Raw genomic sequence first — 23,255 nt, 5'->3', positions numbered from 1 at the left:
AATCTCCCCGAATATATCATTAAATTTTTCTAAATCAAACGTTAATTTCTTTTCTTTATTTTTAACGTGAAAATTTTCGATCGACAATTCTTAAGTATTATTCTTTATCTTGTATGTTTTCTCTTTTTTCCGCAGATTTTGATAACCAGTCGAATAGCCAGGAACGAATTATTCTTTCATTTTATATATCGAAAACATTTCTCCGTTGCATTGGTTCGTAATATATGTTAATTCACGAAAAGAAGCGAAAGACTTTAAGTAATGGAGAAAACTAGTAGCTGTCACTCCGAGTCTTATAGGGACGGTCAGCGAGCTGCGGGGTTGCGATGGAAGTTTTCTGTTCGCCTAATTGTCCTAACGGGTGACCTCGCCGTTCAGTTGTACTCTTCTCCCTCGTTTTTACTGCCACCCCTTTGTGCTCTCTCTCTCTCTCTCTCTCTCTCTCTCTCTATATATATATATATATATATATATATATATATATATATATATATATATTTTATATAATACAACCAGACAATTACGTTAGATTGAAAGATAAATAAGTAAATATACGAAACATTATGGACTTTGGATTGAAAATGGTACGGGGAATTAATTAATCATCCGAGGAAAATAAGATCTCCATAGGTAATAGATATGAAAAGGTATGAAGAGCATATTAAACCGTAAGACAGAATTAGTCACAATTCGCATTGTTCTTGGCATCCCGCCGACGGCTTGTCCGTCGTACGCGAGTAAGAGCCAAGTGCATTTTCCATCCTGGAATATCGTACCTCCTCGAGTGAGCTCGTTAAGCTCGTTGAAATCGAGCTACTCTCTCTCTCTCTCTCTCTCTCTGTTCGGTGTTTCCAAAGTATATCCCGGGATAATTAATGGCGAAACCATCGAGATACGGCGATCGTGCGAGCGCATCTCCTTGTGGCCGCCGTGCTCGCGACAGGTGGCAGGAATCGAGTAGTCCGACCAGTCGAGAGCTTCGCCCATCGAATGAATAATGCGACCGTTCTTGGACTGTATGCACTGATCTTAGTTGGAAGAGAATGAAGAAGAAAAAGAAAAAAAAGAAAGAGAGAGAGAGAGAGAGAAAGAGAGAAAGAAAGAAGAACAGGAAGAACGACAGAAAGAGAGAAGAATCGATGGTCGTGCTCGAAGGACGACTTCCAAGGCGGTATTTCATTAAATATACGCGTGGAGAGGCATACTTAACTCTTTCGAATAGTAAGAGACAACGAATAGAGGAAAATACGGACACGGTCTATGGCCTCGTAGGCATAAACTTCTCGCATATACCAAAGTTTCGAATCGGACCCAGGCGAGCTTGCATTCATCGTCCATCGGACTGCTTCGTAGCATCAGCAGTCCCATTCACGATGGTGAAACGTGCTTTGCAGTAAATTAACGTTACGCCAGACGCGCGTCTGCTCATTGCCAAGTGATACACCTACACGTTTGCGAGAATTGCGTATTGCCTTGTTAATTGAAACCTCGTAGGACCGACCAAGTTCTGCTTTCAAAATGGCTTCGCGAGCGGAGAAACGTGTTTGAAAAGAGTTCTTGCAAGCGTCGCTTTGAATTAATTAAGGTCTATTGTTTGCCTCATTTACACTAAATAGTTGGACATTGTGGTCCGGTTGATGAAGATCAAAACATTGTTTTTTTCCATTTCGTTCGTTTTTCTCATTTATTTTATCCTTCTATTAATTCATCGTCCTTCTTTATTCCTTTATGGTCCCATCGTCATCGAGAAATCTGTTCGAGTCTGATCAAATTTCATGCCTGTTAGAAGCGATATTGCGTCGACATGTATCCAGCAATTGACTTAATGATTCGAGGGAATCTAGTCTCGCTGCAAACCTAAGTGCATACACGGGTTACATATTGAATGCTTACACGGTTAGCAAGCGACTGAGCAAACTACCGACAACGGTCTTGACAAAGCGAAAGCTAATCTATTTCAAGTAGCAAACGATATATTCTTGAAGAAAATAAATTTATTACAAAAAAAATCAATCGTTTTCTTTTCTTCGTTTAAGAATAATTAAATTGTTTATTTTTAATTAATGATAATTCGACAAAGGTATCGACAAATACCGTGAAAACAATTGATAATGAAGAAATCTATAAATCAATAAACCTTAATTTAATTTAAACTTGAAACGAAAAATTATAATAATGTCTGTATAGATATCGATTAAACTATGCAGTAACGCTTATAGAGAGTAATGTTCCCTGCCGAGAGCCCGCACGTGTACGCACACCCTTACACGTAAATCGGTGATGGCACGTATATAGGAACCAGCCGAGAACACCAGCAAGTATAGTAGGTATGTTTGTGACGAACAGTGTACACATAGCAAGATCGTTGAATTAGATGGAGATGGCTTGCTCATGAATTACGGAGGTCGTCGTCTATCGTGGAATAGAGGTCAAACACCTTACTGATGATCCGGGTCCATTCTCGACAATCATTACGATTCGCCTGTATTAATAAAAATATATTGAAAACGATTATTGAAACTTATTATTACCATTATGTCTTATTTACTTCGCAATTTTATAAAAATAGTAAAATAGATATAGCGAACGTACATACATACATATCTCTCTTTCTTTCTGTATTTACAGAGCGATAAAAATATTTGTTTTGTCGTATCAATAAATCTTTAACAATTCCTCGTTAGTGACATGAGTCAAATATTAAAAATAAAATTTTCAAAGAGTATCTTCCAGCTAAGAAACGATTAAATAATTTCATCTTTTTTATTATGCTTTCTTCGTCTAATCTTCTTATTTATTTTCAATTAAATTGAATACATATCAGAAATATGATATATTATCTTTCCTTTTACTTTGATACGAGTAGTCAATATTAAATACAATAAGAATAGAATTGATCGAAAATTCTAGATTAAATTCTTGAATGTATTACAAGAATACAAAATTCTTCGAAAGAGAGTTTCCATAAGTGGATTGTAGATCGATACAGATAACCTGAGATAAGAGAGATAAGGACTTTTGATGTGTATATAAGCGGATCGTTGACGTACTTTCAGCATAGTAGAGCAAATTCTTTAACGAGTAAAATAGAACAGTACGAATCAAGATGTACGCACAAAATTTGTTGATGGTCATCGTCGTGGCGATGGCCGTAGTGGTTATCGCGGGTGTAGAATCAGAATACGTTCCAAGAGCTCATTTGGAAGAATATGCTGCCAAATCTCACAATTTAACCATTGGATATAGAAAACCAGGAGACAGGAAAGTCCACACTCAAAACATTGTAAAGAAATCTTCATGGATGCGAATCGTGACTGCTGAAGTAACCATTAACACCACTGCTATCATCAATATGGTCGGTGTTTATGATCAAAAGACTGATGGTACAGGAGCTTACCCTTCTGTATTGAAAGGAGGTCCAGGAAACAGAAACGTCACTCTTCGTTTTAAGAGTCAAAGAGGTCACGGCATCAACTTCGTTGTTGAAGTTTATGCACGCTAATATAAAGGACAGAATATTGCAGCTGAACCCGTAAAATTATTTATAATATTATTACAACAATGTTGCGTTCCAATCATAATATTTCTTTCGCCAATGTATCAACAAATATAACGAGTAAATAATTTCTCTGTTAATTATATTACATCATTGTCAAAATTGTTTGTTTTCGACCGCGTGATTGGAAATAAAATAAAACACGAACAAGAACACGTGGCTCTGATTATCCTAGAATTTAAATTGGAAATAAACACCGATGTTGCTTTTGATATCTTTGCGAGATTAATTGGAAATGGCCCTTTGTAAATTTATCCGATCCGGTAATTTAATCGCACGAGATGGAAAATGCATCGAGATGTTCTGGATTCTCTGCTCTTCGTTACTTTCGAGAAACGAGAGACGTTTGCGCACGAGGTAGCGTCGATAATAATGCGATTAACGCGAAGGGACAGAGATCCGGGAGAAAAACAGAACGAGAAGAATTCGCTCGTGGAATTCCTTTCTTGTACGCGCTAATGAAGGAGCCCGCTCCTTATTGAGACTCCCGATAATTCCCATCTATTTTTCCCTTTCCTTTTCTCTCATCCCACTGCCTTACTACTTCTTTCGTGCCATTGGGAGAACACAACGAGCTAGCTTTGCAGTCATCCTGCTTTCGGAAAGGTAAAAAGAAGAGGAGAAAGAGAGAGAGAGAGAGAGAGAGAGAGAGAGAGAGAGAGAAAGAGAGAAAATGATCCTTTCTCGAGAAAGTTCACACTGATAGTACAAATTTTCACATAATTATATGTAGAATGTAGAAAATAGTGTAAGAAAAGCTAGCTTAAAGATTGTTGTTGTTCCATGTTTATCTTAATAATATTCAATCGTCGAATAATATTTTGAATCGAGTTAAGATTATCAAAATTCCAAAAAGAAATATCTTCGAGTTCATTGAATGACCTAGTAAATTTCATTAACCTAGTTATTTTATCTCTCTCTCTCTCTCTCTCTCTCTTTTTTTCTCCTAAAACGTCGACACTTGCACACATTGAAATATTATTTCTTCAAGATAAACTAAGGATTTTATTTGTGACAAGTAGCATAAAAAGAATATAGATTTTCGTTGATTCTATTGAATTATTTTTTTAACAAATTCTCAAGAGAAAAAAAAATAGAAGTGGATCGATATCGAAGGAAATAACCATTGATCGTTACTATCGGATTTATAAACAACAAATTCAATTATTTAGACAATTACTGAAAAACATTATATCGATTATATTTTGACATTGTAAATAGTAACTTTACGAAGTTCATTAACAATAAATACAAGTTATGTTCGTTAACATTTTTATTGACGTTTTGAAAAATGATTATTAATCTATTATATCGGTGCATTAATAATGATAATCATTTAAAGTTCATTGGCAATATATATAATGTCAATTGTAAAAATATTCTGACACTTTTCAAAATTAAATATAAATAGCATATTATTTAGTCTGAAAATAATTGTTCGAGTCATATGATTGACTGTAGTTACGTACAAATATAGAAACGTTAAAGCTCGTGATTTATTTTTTTTTTCCACATCAGAACATTATAAACTAGACTTTTAAAGTTGTCGTACGAATCGATGATGACTTATCTAGAAACTTGTAAGAAGTTATGGGATACTTTTCAATCTTTTCTCTTTTTTTTTTTTTTTTAGACACGTGTCAGTCAGCTAGCAGATCTCACATACATTGATCCGAATATCGTGTACATTTTTTTTCTTTTCTTCGTAATCATAAATCGAAACACTTGCAGCTATATGCGGACGACAAAACATAGAAAGCGTGTTATTTCTATCCAAGGTAGGTATATATGGGTTTTCGAACTTTCTCAGTTATTGTCGCGGTCTATTCTTCGCGCAAATGTTACGAAAAGACGTAATACACACGATCGTTTATTCTTAGTAAAGAAAAATTGAGGTCCAAGGTGCTATATGCGAGTGATAAAATTTACAGATCGACTTGCCATTGTGAATGGTAACACGTGTTCCTGTAGCTGAAATAGTAACGTTGTTCATTATGCATGATGTGATCGTATAAAAATAAAATTTCTTGTGTTACCGTGCTATGTTCGTTCGTTGACGTTATTGCGACCTACGTTCACGATATTATCGACAATTCTAAAGTTCTACTTTAAAAAGACGAACGAGTTTTCAGACTTTAAGTTAATTATACATTCACTTGAATCGACAAAAAATTTTTTATATATACATATAACTCTACTTACTTTATTTTAAGTAGAAGCGTTACAAAATGTATTAATATTTTATATAAAACGATATTATGTATATGGATACGTATACATAATTCTATTAATTAAAGTTATATATTTGAATAATTGGGTTTCTTTGTTTTTTTTTTTTTTTTTTTTTTTTTAATGATATACAAACAAACATAAAAATAATGCATCGAGTTGGATAGATAGTTTTAAATATAAAAATGCGAAACAAAGTAGTCGTTAAAACGATGATTCGGGATAAGAAATTTTATACTTTTTGCGTTCGCTGGTAGTCATAGGAAAAGCCACGATTGTAAAATATAGAGCGGTCATAAAAAGAAAATTTAAGTTGCAGCAATTTGACTGAAAGTAGAGGGAGATTTTCTGAGAAAAGAAAACGCGCAAAGAGCAACTCATACGATCATAAACTCGTACCAACGTGTATTCGTTCGGTTATCGTTTGTAAAGTCGCGATACCGACAAATATAAACACACACACACACACACACACACACACACACACACATATATATATATATATATATATATCATAAAGTTATGAAAACGGTGTCGGATGCATAAGCTGATGATAGAATTGTGCGAGAATGATAAAATAAAAGAAAGAACAAACGGAGACATTCGTGTGAGTTAATTTATTTTTGACAAAAAGAATTGTCCGTCTTGGACAATAGTATATATCCATTATTTGTAAATTTTAAAAGGAACACAGTAGCTACTATTTGTAAAACTAAACAAATAACTCTACTCTAAAGATGTAACAACGTTAAGGGGTTTACGACCATTCTCATTTCTTTTATCCTTTTTCTCGCACGTATTGTAGACATCAACGCTCAACGTGTAAATTCTTGTACACCATTTTGCATATTACTTGACATGAAGGACATTAATAGATACATTATGCAAGATACGCAATGCTTTTCCTAACTTTAATCCCTGGTTAGATGTTTCATTGACACAAGAATAATACAAACAGGGGATAGAACTTTAGAAGCAAGTGATGTGTACATATAAGTATGGAGTGTGCATTATGCGTCAACGATGGAATCGCAGGTATTACGCAGCAACTTTTGAGTAAAATGCTTTTAATGGATTGAATATCTGACTTGCATTTTACATTTGAACTTTCAGGTGGCACCATTAGCTTGGATTCTTGTCGAGTTCATTGCCGGTCGAAATGTTCAATATATCGTTCCACTTGGATTATACCAGAAACATATATTTTTACCTATCATTTAAATTATTTCTTATGTCGATAAATACATCGGTATATAACTATACAATTCTTACCGGTACTTATAGTATCGATGATCATGATTCTGTGCAAGTTCAGATATCAGATCCTTGATCCTTTGAAGTCAATCCAGCCTGTTGATTGGCCGTAAACGCAAGATCAGAGACTGTACATCGACACGGCTTCCACGTGGATCAACTGTGGTGACCATGTGGTCAGCTCGTTAACCGATATGAACTGTACATCCACATAGGATAATCGACGTTTGTGTATATGGAATGAGCAATTGGCTAATATCCTTTGACGGGATTATTCGAGAAGGAATCGAATTGACATGATTGTCGTATCGGAATGGTAAGAAAATGACTTCTTTTTTTTTTGATTGAGATTACCTCAGGATCCATCTGTCAATGAAAATTATAATGAAAAAAGAAGTTTGATAAATTTCGACGTTCCATTACGTATGGCATGACCTTTTGTTTATAAAAGAGTTATATCGCTGATGAACCGTAAGATTCATTATTTCTTCTACGATAATATGATATTAGCATATTAGCTGAATTGCAACGTACGTTGCACTCTAGAAAATGGCGTGACATATCGTGCGAGACTCAAGAGAAGGCAAAGGACGCAAAGTGGTGGGCGTTGAGACAGGTAGATAAACTATGAACGATGGTAATAGCCGACGGAGGCATAAGGGTTTTACGTCAATGAATACTACCCTGACATTTTGGTGCCTTTGCGTTTATCGATTCCGTCTTACCTCGACATCTCGCATAATTCCAAGTAGAATAAGAAACTTACAGCTTATTGACATATCGCGACACTTTTGTCTTGCCTTATTATCAAATATTTTATTTCATTCTATTCTTTGCGGAAACGACTCCGCGAATATAGATCGCAATGTGATATTTCCTTCTTCATAGATGGCCTCGACAATAATCGGATTTACATATTTCTGCGTAAAAATAAACTACACCGAGGTAGAATCGTTAAGAGGATGTTCATAGCGATGGTGTATGCTATTCTTGTAACGCAACTATCGTCGATACTCCGGAGGTTTACATCTGTCCGCAAAAAGGGGTAAAACGGATTGCGAATGACGTAGGAAACACGAATATGTTTGCGTATGAAGAATACAGAGGATCGGGAACCAACTCGTAGTTTCTCGTTCTGGTCAGTGGAAAAGCCTCGTCTATGCCAGTCGGATAACTTATGTCACGGAGCTTGGGTATACGGAACGGTATCGATCTTAGCATTAAATATTTAATCGTAGAAAGAAAGTTCAATACACGTACGACGAGGTTGGTTGTCTTTCGAAGATAGGCCGGTATTATTCTCAAACCGAATACTACTACAGAAATGAACTAGCACGCGACTATGCTTTTTGTTCGTTCGCTTTGTTTGCTAAGACGAGAAAACTTTTATTACTTAGAATCGTTCGTACGATTTTTATTGACGTTGGAAAAAGATTAGAAGAATACACTTTCTACTTAAGAACAAAGCAAATTTTAAGCGTAAAGCTTAAAACGATTCCAATGTATACTTATAGATTTGTACGAATAAATATTTATAAATTTCATTTTTGCCAAACAGAGTTGAATCCATGGGATATAGTTATCTCGATTACTCTTCGCTAACGAGCTTGCAACTCGATTTGGGATCGAGTCGTTGAACCTAGCATGGTAGTTGTGTTCGATCGTAAAAATTGATCTTGATGTGTCGCACTGTGATTGATTACCGTATCTCGTGTTGTAGCTGTGCGCGTGTATCGCTTTTTTTTTGTCGGGGCTAACGTACCAAGCGTTGCTACTCTCTTTTCCTTCCTTCCTCTCTTTTCACACGTTCGGCTTGATCTTTCTAGATTACTAAAAATATAAAACGCAGAAATCTTTTCTAGCAAAGCGATATAACTTGTAGCAAAACGCTTTGATGAAACTGATAATATCGGAAATTTGTTGATTTCATCTACGAAGGAAAAAACTTAGCGTTTTTTTTTCTTTTTTTTTTTGTTTTTTCTTCTTTTTAAATGCATATTATGCAATTTCGAGCGAACACAGTTGGTATATGTATTATAACTTTTAGAAATGAACGTGGTCTATTTGAAAAAAAAAAAAAAAAAAAAAACAGAATGTATACATAAAGAAAGCAAACTTTCGACGAGTTCGAATCAAGTTTTTTTTTAATGACTTTAATCGATCATTCGAAAGATTAACTTTATACTTAGATTGCAATTATTTTAGAAATTCTTAGAAGTTGAGGAAGCGTCTGGTCGATATTTAAGAGTGAACTCATCGGGAGATTTCCCGCAAATATCGTCAGAACGATAACGATTTCCGGTGGTTGAATTTTTGAAAGTGGAAATCGTTCATAAAATTCCCTCTTTGCTTTTTTAATGAGCTTATTCGGAGTTTAGTTATTAACTACGAGAATTGTGCACATTTTGCTATGATTTTTCTTAAACGTACGACCATCCAAACTAACAAGAGTTAAAATTATATCTTGTTTTATTAATCCGAAAACGAATCGATTCAAAATGCGCGTTCATTGCCATGAATTTTACTTCGATTTTATTGATATCGACGTTGACGTTAAAGTCGTTATTACGAATTGCACGAAATTATCTGCATATGGATATCTATATAGATATTTATATCTGTACACCTATATGTTTTTATCGTAACAGATGCAATTCTTTGATTTAATGTTGAATCCTGTGTTTGTGAAATAAAGAGGGGTCTGGTACGAGTCGGGGTTACGAAATTAAATGGTTAAATTCTCCAACAAATGGTTTACGCGGTCGCTCATCATTTCTGTTTAATATGAATACAGTTAAATTATCAAGGGAATGGATTTATAAACAAATGTTGGTAATTACATTCCCATGAAGAAAGGTATAGTTTTCATGAAACGAAACAAAGCCTCGTCGTTATCAAAAAATTTATTTGCAAGATATCTTATTCGGTTCCACGCTCCTTGACGATTAAGAGAATCCATTCGAGTCGACGAATTCATTGTGGATGGAAGATTTCATGAGATTTTATACATAATGAGAGATAGGAAGAGAGAGAAAGAGAGAAAGAGAGAAGATGAGGACGATAAACAGAACGTAGATAGGATCTTCCCAGAGTCGGTGAAACCAGCGACTTTCTTGTGGTTTCCCCCATGATTTTCCTTCTTTCGCGTTACACTTTAAAAACTGTTTTCAGATAAGAAAACTTTAATATCCCGAAAGCTTGCATCTTGCCGATGGCTTTCCCGCGTAGGCGCCATGCAAATATTAACAGTCTTATCGTTGCCGTAATCTTTGAACTCCGATTCGAGCGAACGATCTAATCGACCAATTAGATCGCAATGAGATTACAACGAAAAGAAGGAAAAAAAATTTCAACTCGTAATCAATGATTAAGAATAGAATCTAAGGCAACATAAGGAGGAAATAAATGATACGAAGAAAGTATTAAAAGGGAAAAAAATAGAAAAGTCGATTTTTATAAGACACATATGCTCAACGAACGATGTGCCTCTTTAAATGTAGATGCTAGGGAGATATCGCGTAACCCGGGATTGTAGCGCGCTGGCTGAAATTAAAACAGTAATGATTTTCCGGGCGTTAATTACGCGACACATGCACGAGTCTTGCACACCCCCTAATGAGAGGGGTTGTGTCGCGCCGTCTAGCTCGCGAAAAATACTCTTTCTCTTTCCCCAACGCTAGTTGCGAAGCGAAGAATATTTTTCATACGTTCCCTTTTCTCTCCCTCTCTCTCTCTCTCTCTCTCTCTCTCTTTTTCACTCCTTCTCTCTCTCTCTTTCTCTCTCTTTCTCTTCTTCTTCTTTTTTCTTGTATATGTGAAATACGCCATCCGTGAAGAGTACTTAACGCACGAATTTATCTTCCATACGTCTTATAGACAAAAGGAATGAGGGTGTCGCCCGGAGACATACCGGAAGTTTTAAAAAAGAAACATAGCTCGGTCTTTCGATCGTCCGAACGCGAAATAAATGCGGAGAGAATGCGAAGAGAACCCGTCGAGATTTTGCCTGGCGACAGCAGATACGAATCATGGATTTTGAGAAGGCTTTGTTTTGAACCGGTACGTTGGTGCGGGTATAACCTACATTTACTTTAGTGAGGTAGGTATAAAGCTCTCTTTCGAGAGTACGGAAGAGTACGGATAAAACGCATGGATACAACGCCCACGATTCTTACCGCTCTCACATTCGAAATAAATATGGAACTGTAAAAGTGAATAATATGGATAAACAAATCTCCGAATGCAATAAAATTATTTTGGAATGTTTTAGGATAAAGGAAAAATGAACAGCTAAATATCTTAATACTTTACATTTTTGAATAAAAACAAACACAAAAATCGGATATTCCTTTTATTAAGCTATAAGTTATGAATATGTACGAAATTCTTTATAGATGTTTTCGATTTTATGTGAAACCGAATTGGTACGGCTAAATAAATTATCATTGTTTAAAGTAAAAATGTATGGAGAAATGTGCATACCTATATATCATACATATACATACATATATATATATATATACATATACATGTATATGTAAATATACATACATATATCGTATAAAGAAGGATGAAAAGTTTGTTATGTTTAAATGTTTACCAGCAATTGTTTGGCGACCTTTTCATTCGAACTGCCGTGTTTCGATAACCGTCGCTTTGTTATATCAACACCTAACAAGTGGTAATACGTTGTTCGCATGCGACACGAGAAAGATCTTTTTCATCTCTACACTCTCGTCTCAAGCGATCATATATTTATCAGTATACATCTCTACGATTTGTGGACAATAGAAGAAAGATTTTATGTTATCGAAAAAGAAACATGAAAAGCTATTAAACAGTAACGTGTACAATTTGATAGGTAAAAAAAAGATAGATAGAGAAAGAGAAAGAGAGAGAGAGAGGAAGAAAATTCATATAAAAAAAAGGTAAAAAGTAAACCAAAACAATAGGTTAGAAAAATATGGAAGAAGAAGAAGAAGAAGAAAAAGAAGAAGAGAGAGAGAGAGAGAAATAAAAAGTATCTTAGTTCCGTTTAAGAGTATTTCACGATGGACAGTAGTGCTATCATAACCTTATATTCGAAGGTGATAGCGTGAGGGTTGAAGAAGAGACAAAGCCAAAGATAAAGAGAGAGAAAGAAGAGAGGGAGAGAAAAAAGAGGGAGAGGTATTCGTTCGTTCGTTCGCTTCCAACGGAAGTTGCGCTCGCGGGGGGTGCTTTTACCGGCTCGCGGATAGTACCGGTAAATATATATTGGTGTGTAGGCACTTGCGCGCGCCGCTATCTTTCTCTTTCTCTATCTAACACACAACATGCGCCCGCGCGGTACGTGGCGGTGCGACTACCCCAGACGATGAGAGAGAGAGAGAGAGAGAGAGACAAAAAGGTACTGTGTGCGTGCGAGGAAGAGAAAGAGAGCAAGAGAGAGAGAGAGAGAGAGAGAGAGAGAGAGAGAGAGTGAGAGAGAGACGAACGGAGACGAGCGTCGCGTGGGGAGCGATCGCGGCTCGTCATTCGAAGCCCGCCAACGGACGAGCGAGCAACCACGGAACGGGATCCCGCGATAGAGAAAAGCCACGCGATTCTTTTCTGACACGAAGAGAAATAATAAAAAGAGTAAGGAAGAGTAAGGAAGCGTAAACGCGCGCGCGATACACGCATACCTTTTCTACTTGCGAGTTACCTTCGAAGATACTCGAGCGATAGTGAGTTAAAGAGTGAGAGAGTGAAAGAAAGAGAAAAAGAGAAAAAGATAGAGAGAGAAAGAAAGAGAGAAAAAGAGAAAGAAGCGCGATAATATAATCATCCCTCTCTCAAAATCTCCATTTCTTTTTTTTATATCTTCATCTCTTCACTCAACCGACGAATCTCGCGTAATCGTTAATACGACGTACACGTTTGGATTTCAATTAACGTTATTTCTCAACGGATCTCGTTGATTCGATTGGTACTACGTTCTTGATATCGTGACAGTGACACAGGAGGAAAGGGAGAAAGAAAGAGAGAGAGAGAGAGAGAGAGAGAGAGTAATTAGAAAATAACGGGAAAGAGATATTGGCGAGTAACGTGCGAGAATATATCAGTTTGGTATTCGTTTAATGCTACGGTGATAGTGAACAACGTGATCTCTGTAATTCAAGCGAATTATTTAAAACATCCAAAGGATAATTACAAGATCATTATAAGACGTACGTGAAAGAGAGAAAGAGAGAAAGAGAGAGAGAGAGAAAGAAAGAGAGAGAGAGGAAAAGAGAGAAATCTTAAGAAATTTATTAACGTCGTAAACGTCGTTGTTTTTATTTCTTTATCAAGAGACGAACTGTTGTTCAGGGCCAATCAGGTAAGGCATTTCACGTGCGTTTCTCAGCGCCACCAGTGACGAAAATCAAGCAGTGCTTACGAATCGTTCGAACGTGCCGTGTCTCTTGTGTATTTCGAAAGCGTATCGACAAAAAAATACGTGTTAACCGAAAAATAATAAGGATTTAATTATAGTGTTCGTTCATTCGTTAAGAAAAACTAAATCACGTTACGCGAACGCGAGTGCATCGTCGTCGATTGCTTTTCTTCATTCAGAAGATAGAAGACGAGTAAGGAGAAAAAGAAAGAAGAAAAAAGGAAAGAAAGAAAAAAAAAAAAGAAAAAAGAAATACAAGGAGGAGAAGAATATCACGAGCATTTACTTGTTCCCAACCATCATTTAAGGTTACTTGTGCAGTGATTTGCCGCTTTATTTCTTCGAATACACATACACATACACAGACACATTCACACACACACACCACACACGGGAGCCAGTAAAAACGACATATTTTTTTTTCCCTTTTTTTCTCTCTTTATCGCGGTGTGTTTCGTTAATATAGAAAGGACTAATAACAACAGATATATACATTGATCTCATGACTTTATTCTCTTTCTCTTATTACGATTGAAATCCTCTTTAGAAGGATATTTTCATTTTGATCACGCGTGTGTCTTATAAATCAAACATTGAAAGTTATTTTTCGTCGAATCAAGAAAAAGAAGGAGAGAGCAAGAGAGAAAGAGAGAGAGAGAGAGAAAGAGATAGAGAGACAGACAGACAGACAAAAAAGAGAGAGAAAAAGAGAAAGAGGAGAGAGAGAGAGAGAGAAAGAAAGAAAAAGAGTGAGAGTGAGAGAAATATTTTCTCATATATATATATATATATATATATATATACACGTATAAACGAGAGTGACGCTTCACGGAATAATAATTCTGTGAAAGAAAAGTGAGAAACAAAAGAGAGAAGAGGTAAAAAAAAAAAAAAAAAAGAGAAAAGTATGAGCCAATAATATTGCCGATCTTTCTTGATTCTTCTTCGAACAATTTAAAAGTATTATCGTCGTAGTGATATAAATATAAGAAAAAATACGTATACAGGAAAATATCGTAGGATTTTGTGTTTCTTTAAATAACAATTCAACGTGATCCTCGTGCGAGTGTGCCAACGTAACTCGTTCTCGTCTTTCGTCTATAAAACGAAGAAAAGAAGATTGTGGATAAGAGATATCATACGTCGTCTGTCTGTTTGTTTATCTATTTGTTTATATATCTTTCTCCCTCTTTCTCTCTCTCTCTCTTTCTCTCTTTCTCTCTCTCTCTTTCTCTCTCTCTCTCTCTCATTCTTTCTCAATTTTTATTTTCACATCATCCATCGTACTTTTATACCTCTTATTTGTCCTCTTTAGACGACAATTTTATATTACGATAATTTATAGAAGGAAACGAGATCGAGATTTAATCGAATTGATTCCTTCGTAATCGTTTCTCCAAAGTTTTTACAATTTTGCAAATAAATAAATCCCTGTGCTTTTTCTTTGTGCGCGTTGATCGTTTCGTCGTCCGATACGTCGTAATAATTTCACGCTCGTACGTTGTGCCCGTTAACGATCGATAGCTCGTTCGTAATTATCATCAAGCTCGCGGTACAGCCGGAACATCTGGCGCACCACCCTATCCGTCTATCATCGTGTCTTCGTGAAAACACCGGCAACGTGTAACGCAAACGAACGAACGAACGAACGAACGAACGAACGAACGAACGAGCGAGCGAGCGAGCAGCAACCGAGTGAACGACGAACGTGTACGCGCGCATATCACTATATTCGAACGCCGACATTTGAGGTTAACGTATCCTCGAACGGAGTTTCTTCTCGCGCGACGCGAGTGCAGTGGATCCGGGATTAGACGCGAATCGGTTTTAGAAGTCATCGGGACGACCGCCTGTACATTGTATCCTCGGTCACTCGCAAAAGGTAAGAAAAAAAAGGTGTTCTTTATTTTTTCACTTTAAATCCCCCATTTTTTTTTTTTTTTTTTTTTTTTTTTTTACAGAGGTATATATCTTTTTTACGGAGTATAACCTATATCTTTCTTTTTTTTTTTTTTATATTAGTTTTAATAAGAATCATTTATTTTTGTGCACTCGAAAAAACTACGTATACGTATGTATATATGTATATGTATATCATGTTATTATTGTATATGTACAAAAAAACATCAGTTATGTAAATAATCTATAGTAGGAATTATACATGTACATATACGTAGGTTTATTTCTATGTATTTCTCACGTACGATTTTGACTTCCCCAAGCAATTAACTCTCTCTCTCTTTCTCTCTCTCTCTCTCTCTCTCTCTCTCTGTCTATCTTTCTGAGAGAGGAGATTAACTCCTAAGGAAGGAGTTCGTGGTGATGTCGTTAAATTAATTGCCTTCGTTCGACCTTACTCCCCGTACGAATTTGTATGTACGTATGTACCCATCTACATAATAGTAAAACGAATCGGTGTAAAGTGATTAGCGAGTCGAAACTATTGGTCCTATGCGTTATCGACAAATTTACACGAACCCGATCGGGGAAAGGTCTTGATTACTCGACGAAGAAGTTTACGTTTTATCGAACTAGTCCGTAGTGGTACGACCATCTTAGGAAGTTAATTCCATGAAACGACAAAGAGAAGTCCGCGAGAAACGTAGGAGATGAGACACGGACGAGAAAATGACGACGTGGTAGAAAAGGAAAGGAAGAAGGATACTACTGGGAAGATCTTAGCTACGGTATACCTTTAATGGTATTTTTCTTTGTCGGATATATACAGTTTTATGCTTCACGTTTGTCTCTTCCCCTCATCCTTTTTTAGAACGATTCTCTTTCGTAAACGTGCTTTTCTCAACAAAGAAAGCGATAAACTTTCGTGATCGTTTCCTTCTTGATCTGGAAACAACCTTTGTACAATGCCGGTAATATTATAAAGTTGAAATATTCTCTTACAGAAAAATACTTCGTTATTTTATCGAGCTTATTTCGTACAAATTTATGAAAATTTCGTAGCGTCGAACATTTCAATAATTTATTATTAGAGAGAAATTCGAAAAAGTATTTCACGTTCTCTTCGACCGACAGAGTATATACATTTGAAAAAGAATTACATAAAATGTGTTTATACGTAAACGGTAATAGAGAGGAACGAAGTTATCATTATTATATAACTACTGATGGTGCAAATTATTTTGACTGAACGTTAAGTGGCTCCCATGTACACATATGCATGTCTGTTATTTATACTGAATATATACCTATCGAATATTAATATATCATATTTATGAATATTGTAATTATACAAATTTCTCTAGCAATGTATACCAACTGTGTGCGCATATAATATCCCTGATTTAATACCATTCAAATCAGTCAATCCGTTTAAGTTTGTAAATTTTTTGTTAACTTAACAAATATTTTATTATTATTATCTTATTTATCTTATTTTATATATCGAAATAACACGATAATTATTACGAATAATTGAATTCACTATTCCGTCGTATTTTCATCTATCAAAAGAGAGATGGATAAGAAAGCGGAAAGGGGGAGGGAGATTAAATTGAGTAGAGTTAATACGAGAAGGACAGAGAGAGAGAGAGAGAGAGAGCGAGAGAGAGAGAGAGAGAGTAAGACAGAGAAATACAGTTGCTCGTCTTACCGCGAAACGTCGTGACTAGACACACCGACGTGACTGCAATAACCGCGTTCTAACGTCCTATAAGTTGCGTTGCTCTCTTCGGATCGACACTTTTATCGACTTCGAAGGATCGACGCTTAACACGGCCTATTACTATCGATACTCTCTTCGATACAATCGAAGCGAATCGAGCTTCTCCGTTTCTATCCTTCGCTTTTCTCAATTATTGTCTCGGTGAATCCATTAGAATTCTCTGCTCGTAGCCCGCTTTACCTGGGAGCGACTGACTTCGAAGCTGTACGAAGCTTGATTCTTTCCTCTTCCTTTTCTTCCTTCTCTTCTTTTCGTTTTAGTTTTATTGTCCGGTAGCGGCTTACAGATTTGCCACCCTTCTCATCCGTTCTTTCACGATCGTTTCTCTTCTCTGTCTCTCTCTCTCTCTCTTTCTCTCCCTCCATAGTTCTTTTCCTTAATCCATTCGCTCTCAGAGATCTTACCGGCCTTTATTTTCGTACTCCTCTTGGATAGAAGGACTCTTAACCTTCGTTAGTACGCGTTGCCACTTTTCCGCAATATAACCGTACCCTTCCACCCCCTTCTTTCCTACCCTCTCTTACCTAACCTTCTAGTTCAGCTCTGAGCTAGTTGAGGTCCGGGACGTTAATCCATTTTTAGATTATCGAAAGGTACGTTTAAAGGTACGCGAAGTGCTTTCGAGGTGGTAAAGTTGAAAGCGCGAAGATTAAGTTTAGAACGGGAAGGTTAGCGGGAACGAAGTTTTCGCTCCTTCGAACGTGTATTAGGGATCGTTTTACGACTCGCGATCTTGCGTGAGTCGACGTGAAGGAGCCCTGTTTGCCTTTGCCCTAACTGCCTGCACGAAAACAACCTACTCTCCTTGGGTAAACTAGCGTGATGGATGCGTCGACTTGTCTAGCGAGTTTCTTTGACTTTGTTAAAGTTAGAGGTAAATGAACTTAACGTTCGTTAAGTCTAATCTACTTTACATTATCTTTCACAGGTGACCGACAGGACACACACTTTTTTCCTGGAAGAGGTACGCAAACGGTCTCAAGATTCAGCTCGACACCATGCCTTGGTTCATCCTATTTCTCCTGCTGTTGGCTGTGATGGAGGCCTTCCCTCGGGAGGCCACCTGTTCCCGTTTGCCGGACATCTATTGGAACTCCACCAATCCAATGTAAGTCACGATCCTTTCCTTTTCTAACAGTACCATCTATCCAATGGCGTAATTATATTTTATCGTTGCGACTTGTCACGTCGTCCCACGTAGCGATACTGTCAGCTGCTTTCGACGTGTCACGCTGAGAAACCTGCTTGTTCTCTTGTCTCGCTATACCACGAGAGACAATATGCGGGATGATATGAAATGGATCGCTGTCATTCGAAGAAAACAAGCAGGAAATAAAGATAGAAATATAGAGAGAAAGAGAGAGAGAGAGAGAGAGAGAGAGAGAGAGAGAGAGAGAGAGAGAGAGAGAGAGAGAGTATAAGTAAGGAAAGGAGGACATTGAGAAGTTCGTTAAATAGAGACCGGAAGAAAAAACGCATGGCTGGGTCTTGCAATGACGCGCGATTAATCAAAGCTCGCTTACCGATCTTGAACGCAATCATAAGGCGAGACCTTCTCATATATATATATATATATATATATATATATATATATATACGATTGATTAATCACTCTATAGCATTATATATCTACTTATACTTACCTACGTATAAAAATATGCGATAGCATAAATACACAGAGAACATCTTAACTCGACATATGTCCCTAGTTTGGTTAGAAATGAAATTAACGTTAAGAGAAAATAGTTTTTCACGTACCACAATGGGAATTACATTTCTTAGAGGTATCGTGTCGAGGTTCTATTGCGACTGTTTTCTTGTAGTTTACATCGATGCACCGTGTTATCTCGACGCATTTATCTAAACATAGGTAACTACATACATAGGTAAATACATACGCAGGTAAATATCATACATAGGATACGAAGGCCCGAACAAGATTAGACTTAGATTTTAGGAACAAAAATGGGCGCCACGAGATGCTAGCAGCAAATTCGAACGGTAAGGATGATAGCTTTGCTGGTAGCGTTTCGTTAGACATAGCGAAGAATATACGGGGTGGAGGACGGAGAGTGGAGGGTAGTAGAGTAAAAGGGAAGATAAAGAAAGAAAACGAAAGAGAAAGAAAAGGGTAAGAGGCATCGTATTTACCGAAAGCGTTCTTCCGCATTGCATCGTGCAACGAAGAATGCAAGCTTCGTTTAATCTCATCCGAGATATTACTGTGTATGTCCTTGTTCCTGAAGGTAGACGACCGCGTTTTCAGTCTGAGACATTCCACGAATGGTAACGTTCTTCGCAAGCTTCTTTTTCCTTCGATCTCATCCCTTCTTTTCCATCTTTATCTCTCTCTTCATCCACCGTACGAAGATTGGACTTTGGAGAAAGTACGGTTAAACCATTCTCTTCTATAGCAAACATCTATCGCGAAATGTTTCCGGAGTTGCTTCTCTCGATTTTTCGGTTCCTTTTCGCGCAATAAATCGACGTGCCTTGACTATAATCGCGATTTCTCTCACCTATCCTCTCGGAAGATTTTTTTTCCCCCCATACAATTCCTATCGTTCCTTATCTCTCTCTCTCTCTCTCTCTCTCTCTCTCTCTCTCTCTCTCTCACTTTTGTCTTTTTTCTTTTTCGTTCGTTTGCACGTGAAGTTTTTTCCTTTTTGTTCTCTTTATTTCATAGATCTTTTTGTATAAGATCCTCGTTTTTAAAGACGATAACGTTCGATATATATATGTATGTATATATACTCAGGTATGTATATATACATATATATATGTGTATGTATATAGTACTATCGAGATTCATCGAACTCGGTCCAGAACGCTCCAGGATGCTGCGACGCGTCTCAAGGAGCCTCGAAAAGGTTTTTACTTTTTCCGTCCGATCGACTTCCGCTTCTTTCTTCAAGAGATAGAGAAGGGTACGGAGACGCGGCGGAATTGAAAAGCCGAACGGAAAAACGTCCGAATGCGTTCACGCCTTCGGTTCGCGGCGCGCTTCGAAGTATAGAAAGAGTAAGAAGAAAAATAAAGAAGAAAGAAGGAGGGAAGGTAAGGTGTACGTGACTTGCCGCGGGCAATTCTCTGAGCTTGGTACATTATACATAGACGTATTTTATCTTGATTTTTTATACCTCTCCTATCGATCATACCACTCGATAAACTTTCCTCGAGGCTAATTAACTCTTTGCAATTCAACTTTTTTTTTATAGTGATAAGTGTCCGCAAATGTTTGAATTATTATAGGTACCCTTTTAAAGATTCCTATTTAGTTTTCACGAACCATCGTGATTGTATAAAAGTTATTGCATTAGTCATAGAAATGTTTTTTTACGTTATGAAAATTTTTTTTTCATGTTTAACGATGACGGGAAACGATTGAAAGAAAAAAATTGATAAAGAAAAGAAAAAAAAAAAAAAAAGAAGAAAAAAGAAAATAAGTTTCAACGTTTAACGACTCTCATAATGGAACTGCGAATAGAAAAGCAATCGACTGGTTTCCTAGTTCATTCATTTAGAGTTTTTTTTTCTCTCCTTGAAAGGAATCGAGAATATGCGCCTACGGAACGTAGTCGTTTCGAAGCGCCAGTTCATTGCGGTGCCGCACCGAAATCGATTTGCTCGGCCACGATTTGTGTCGAGGGTCAAGTGCATCCTCGGAACCCGATTCGTTGTTACGGTATGCGCTCTGCGCGCGCAAATACATTCATGTATGTAGGTAATATGTAGGTACAACATATATATATATATATATATATATATATATATATATATAGAAAGAGAGAGAGAGAGAGATAAGTTAACACGTGTGCGAATTCGCGTTTATTCCGTAGAGAGAACGGGAGAGAAAGAGAAAAAGAAAAAAGAGAGCTTTACGAGCGTTAAAGTCGAATCTACGTCGCAAAGATCGATCTGTCCTCGAGTTTTGTCGAATGGTTGACTAATACCATTGAAAGAGGATGGCCTACGGATCGGCGGAGGAAGGGTGTATGTACAGGGTGAGTTCGGTTAACGGGCAAAAACCAATTCGTTGTCGACTCGGGATTGAATGTCGAGCGTTGTCGTTCACATTTTATCGTTCAAATCGATGGGCACTCTCGTGGCTCGAGCTCGCGATCGTTTTCATCCTGATACCTCTTATCTTTACGAATGACTCGACACGTTGAAAATCGTCAAAAGAAGAAGCCCTTTTTAACCTCTTTGTAAAGCAATATCTAAAGGAAAAAGTTATTCTCCTCTTCTTTTTTTTTTTTTTGTTTTGTTTCTCCCTCCCCTCCCCTCCCATACTCTCCTCGCCAAGACGTTCTTCTTCAATTTAAAACTTCTCGACTTATTTTATTTTAGAATCGACATTCGAAAGATTTCTTCTATATTCGAGGAAAAAAACTTATTTGTATGCAATGGCATAAGAAAGTCGACTATGTTCGCTACTAGCATTTTCATCGAATGACCGGCGCGTTTGATAAGAATATCTCTCTCTCTCTCTCTCTCTCTCTCTCTATATATATATATATATATATATATATATATATATATATATATATATATATATAGATACTACTTAGGTGTATGAAACGGTCTTACGCGAAAGGGATCGATATCTACGGAAAGAAAATCGTAGAAACTAAGTCCATCGAGACGGTGGGGTAACATCGTGCGTTCCTTTTTCCGCTCGACAAATTCAAATCCTACGGTAATCGAGAGCTCTACGGGAAAAATAAAAGGAGAAATAGTAGGAGGAAGTGGAAGAAGAGAAATGAAGAAGGAGAGAAATAAGGACAGAATAAAATGAAATAAAGGGATGGAAAAGGAAAACTCGTAAGTACGACGCAGGACTCTCTGGTAATTTAACTAAGGATTTTTCACGAAGATCTCTGGATCTCTATGACGGCGACTACTTTGCCGTCTTCTTCCTTCATGGCGCGATCACACGGATAAGAAAAGCTAAAAGAAGAGGAGGAAGACGAAGACGAAGAAGAAGAAAAAGAAAAAGCAGAAGAAGAAGAAGGAAAAGGGAAAAAGGAAAAAGTAAAAAATTGGTAAGAGAATGGGAAGAAGATGGTAGGAGGAAAAGCTGGCCGTCTACGGCGAAACATTTTCATTCGAGGATATTGACTCTCGACTTCCACGTTCCTTCTTTCTCCTAATCCCGTAGGATATCTATACTATGGAAGGCAATGAACTATGATGGTAGTAGTGAGGAGTAAACGAGTAAGAAACCGTACGGATGTAGGCGTGTACGCGTGCGCCCATGCGAGCGTCGTGCGAACAGGAGTTTGCTATATAACGTTCGCTCGAAGCGCATTGAGAGGAGTTTTATACATCGTAAAAGCCTTGGAAGAAGATCAACTCGATTCTCTATCCTGAAGCACGAACCCAATGCGAACACCGGCCTTGCGATCTCTCGTTTTTCTTCCTGACCGGGTAGATCGGTATCCATCGATGTTGCTGGATTCACGTGCCGACCGTATAACGGTCATTGATGGCTAGAAAATAAAAGTAGAAAGAGAAGATCCGTGTGGTTCGTAATGTATATCAATGCATTTCTCTCGGTCTCCTTTTTCTTTTTTTTTTTTTTTTTCTTTTCTGTAAGACAACTTCGAAAGGGCGGTTGTAAAAAGGCGTCGGATTCGATTCGAGAAGCGAATCCTTGATGTTTCGTAAGGCATTAAAGCGCGATAAGAAATTTAATCTCGTCATGATCGACGAGTGTTCTTTCTATCTCTCTTTCTCTCTCTCTCTCTCTCTCTTTCGTCTTTCTCCCCTCCTTTCTCTTCTCTCTTTTTCTCTTTTTCTCTTTATGAGCGCTTCTTCGAACGCTTGAACGGTTAATTTTGTTTTTTCTTTTTTCATTCGCGTCGAAGGTCAATACATTCGGGCAAGTCCATGGCCACGTTCACTTTCTATACTTTCGGTAATACTCGAATTGGCAAAGGTAGACAGTGGTTAACAAACGGGAAATGCCGGTATACCGCAAATAAAAGCATCGGACCAAACGAATAAAACGAGATTGGTACATTCATATGATGGTCTGCTGGTAGCATGGAAAAGTAGAGAAAGCGAAAAAGAAAGAGAGAGAATGTGTGAGAGAAAGAGAGAGAGAGAGAGAGAGAGAGAGAGAGAGAGAA

The 23,255-nt window shown here is 37.2% G+C and overlaps 1 protein-coding gene across 1 annotated transcript; it reads left to right on the top strand.

The window, feature by feature from the left end:
- Positions 1-3,045: 3,045 nt before the first annotated feature.
- LOC124427521 (probable salivary secreted peptide) lies at positions 3,046-3,768 on the top strand. The gene has a single exon (XM_046970532.1). It carries the CDS (start codon positions 3,107-3,109, stop codon positions 3,500-3,502), a length of 396 nt encoding a protein of 131 aa, XP_046826488.1. The 5' UTR covers positions 3,046-3,106; the 3' UTR covers positions 3,503-3,768.
- Positions 3,769-23,255: the final 19,487 nt, after the last annotated feature.

Source organism: Vespa crabro, chromosome 10 (assembly GCF_910589235.1).
Source record: "Vespa crabro chromosome 10, iyVesCrab1.2, whole genome shotgun sequence".
NCBI classification, from domain to species: Eukaryota; Metazoa; Arthropoda; class Insecta; order Hymenoptera; family Vespidae; genus Vespa; species Vespa crabro.
Note: the sequence above shows the minus strand (reverse complement) of the source record. Positions and strands in the feature narration are given on the sequence as shown.

Bases quoted from the DNA above. Each gene is read 5' to 3' on its own strand.
- LOC124427521 (XM_046970532.1), top strand. From the start codon at position 3,107: ATGTACGCACAAAATTTGTTGATGGTCATCGTCGTGGCGATGGCCGTA.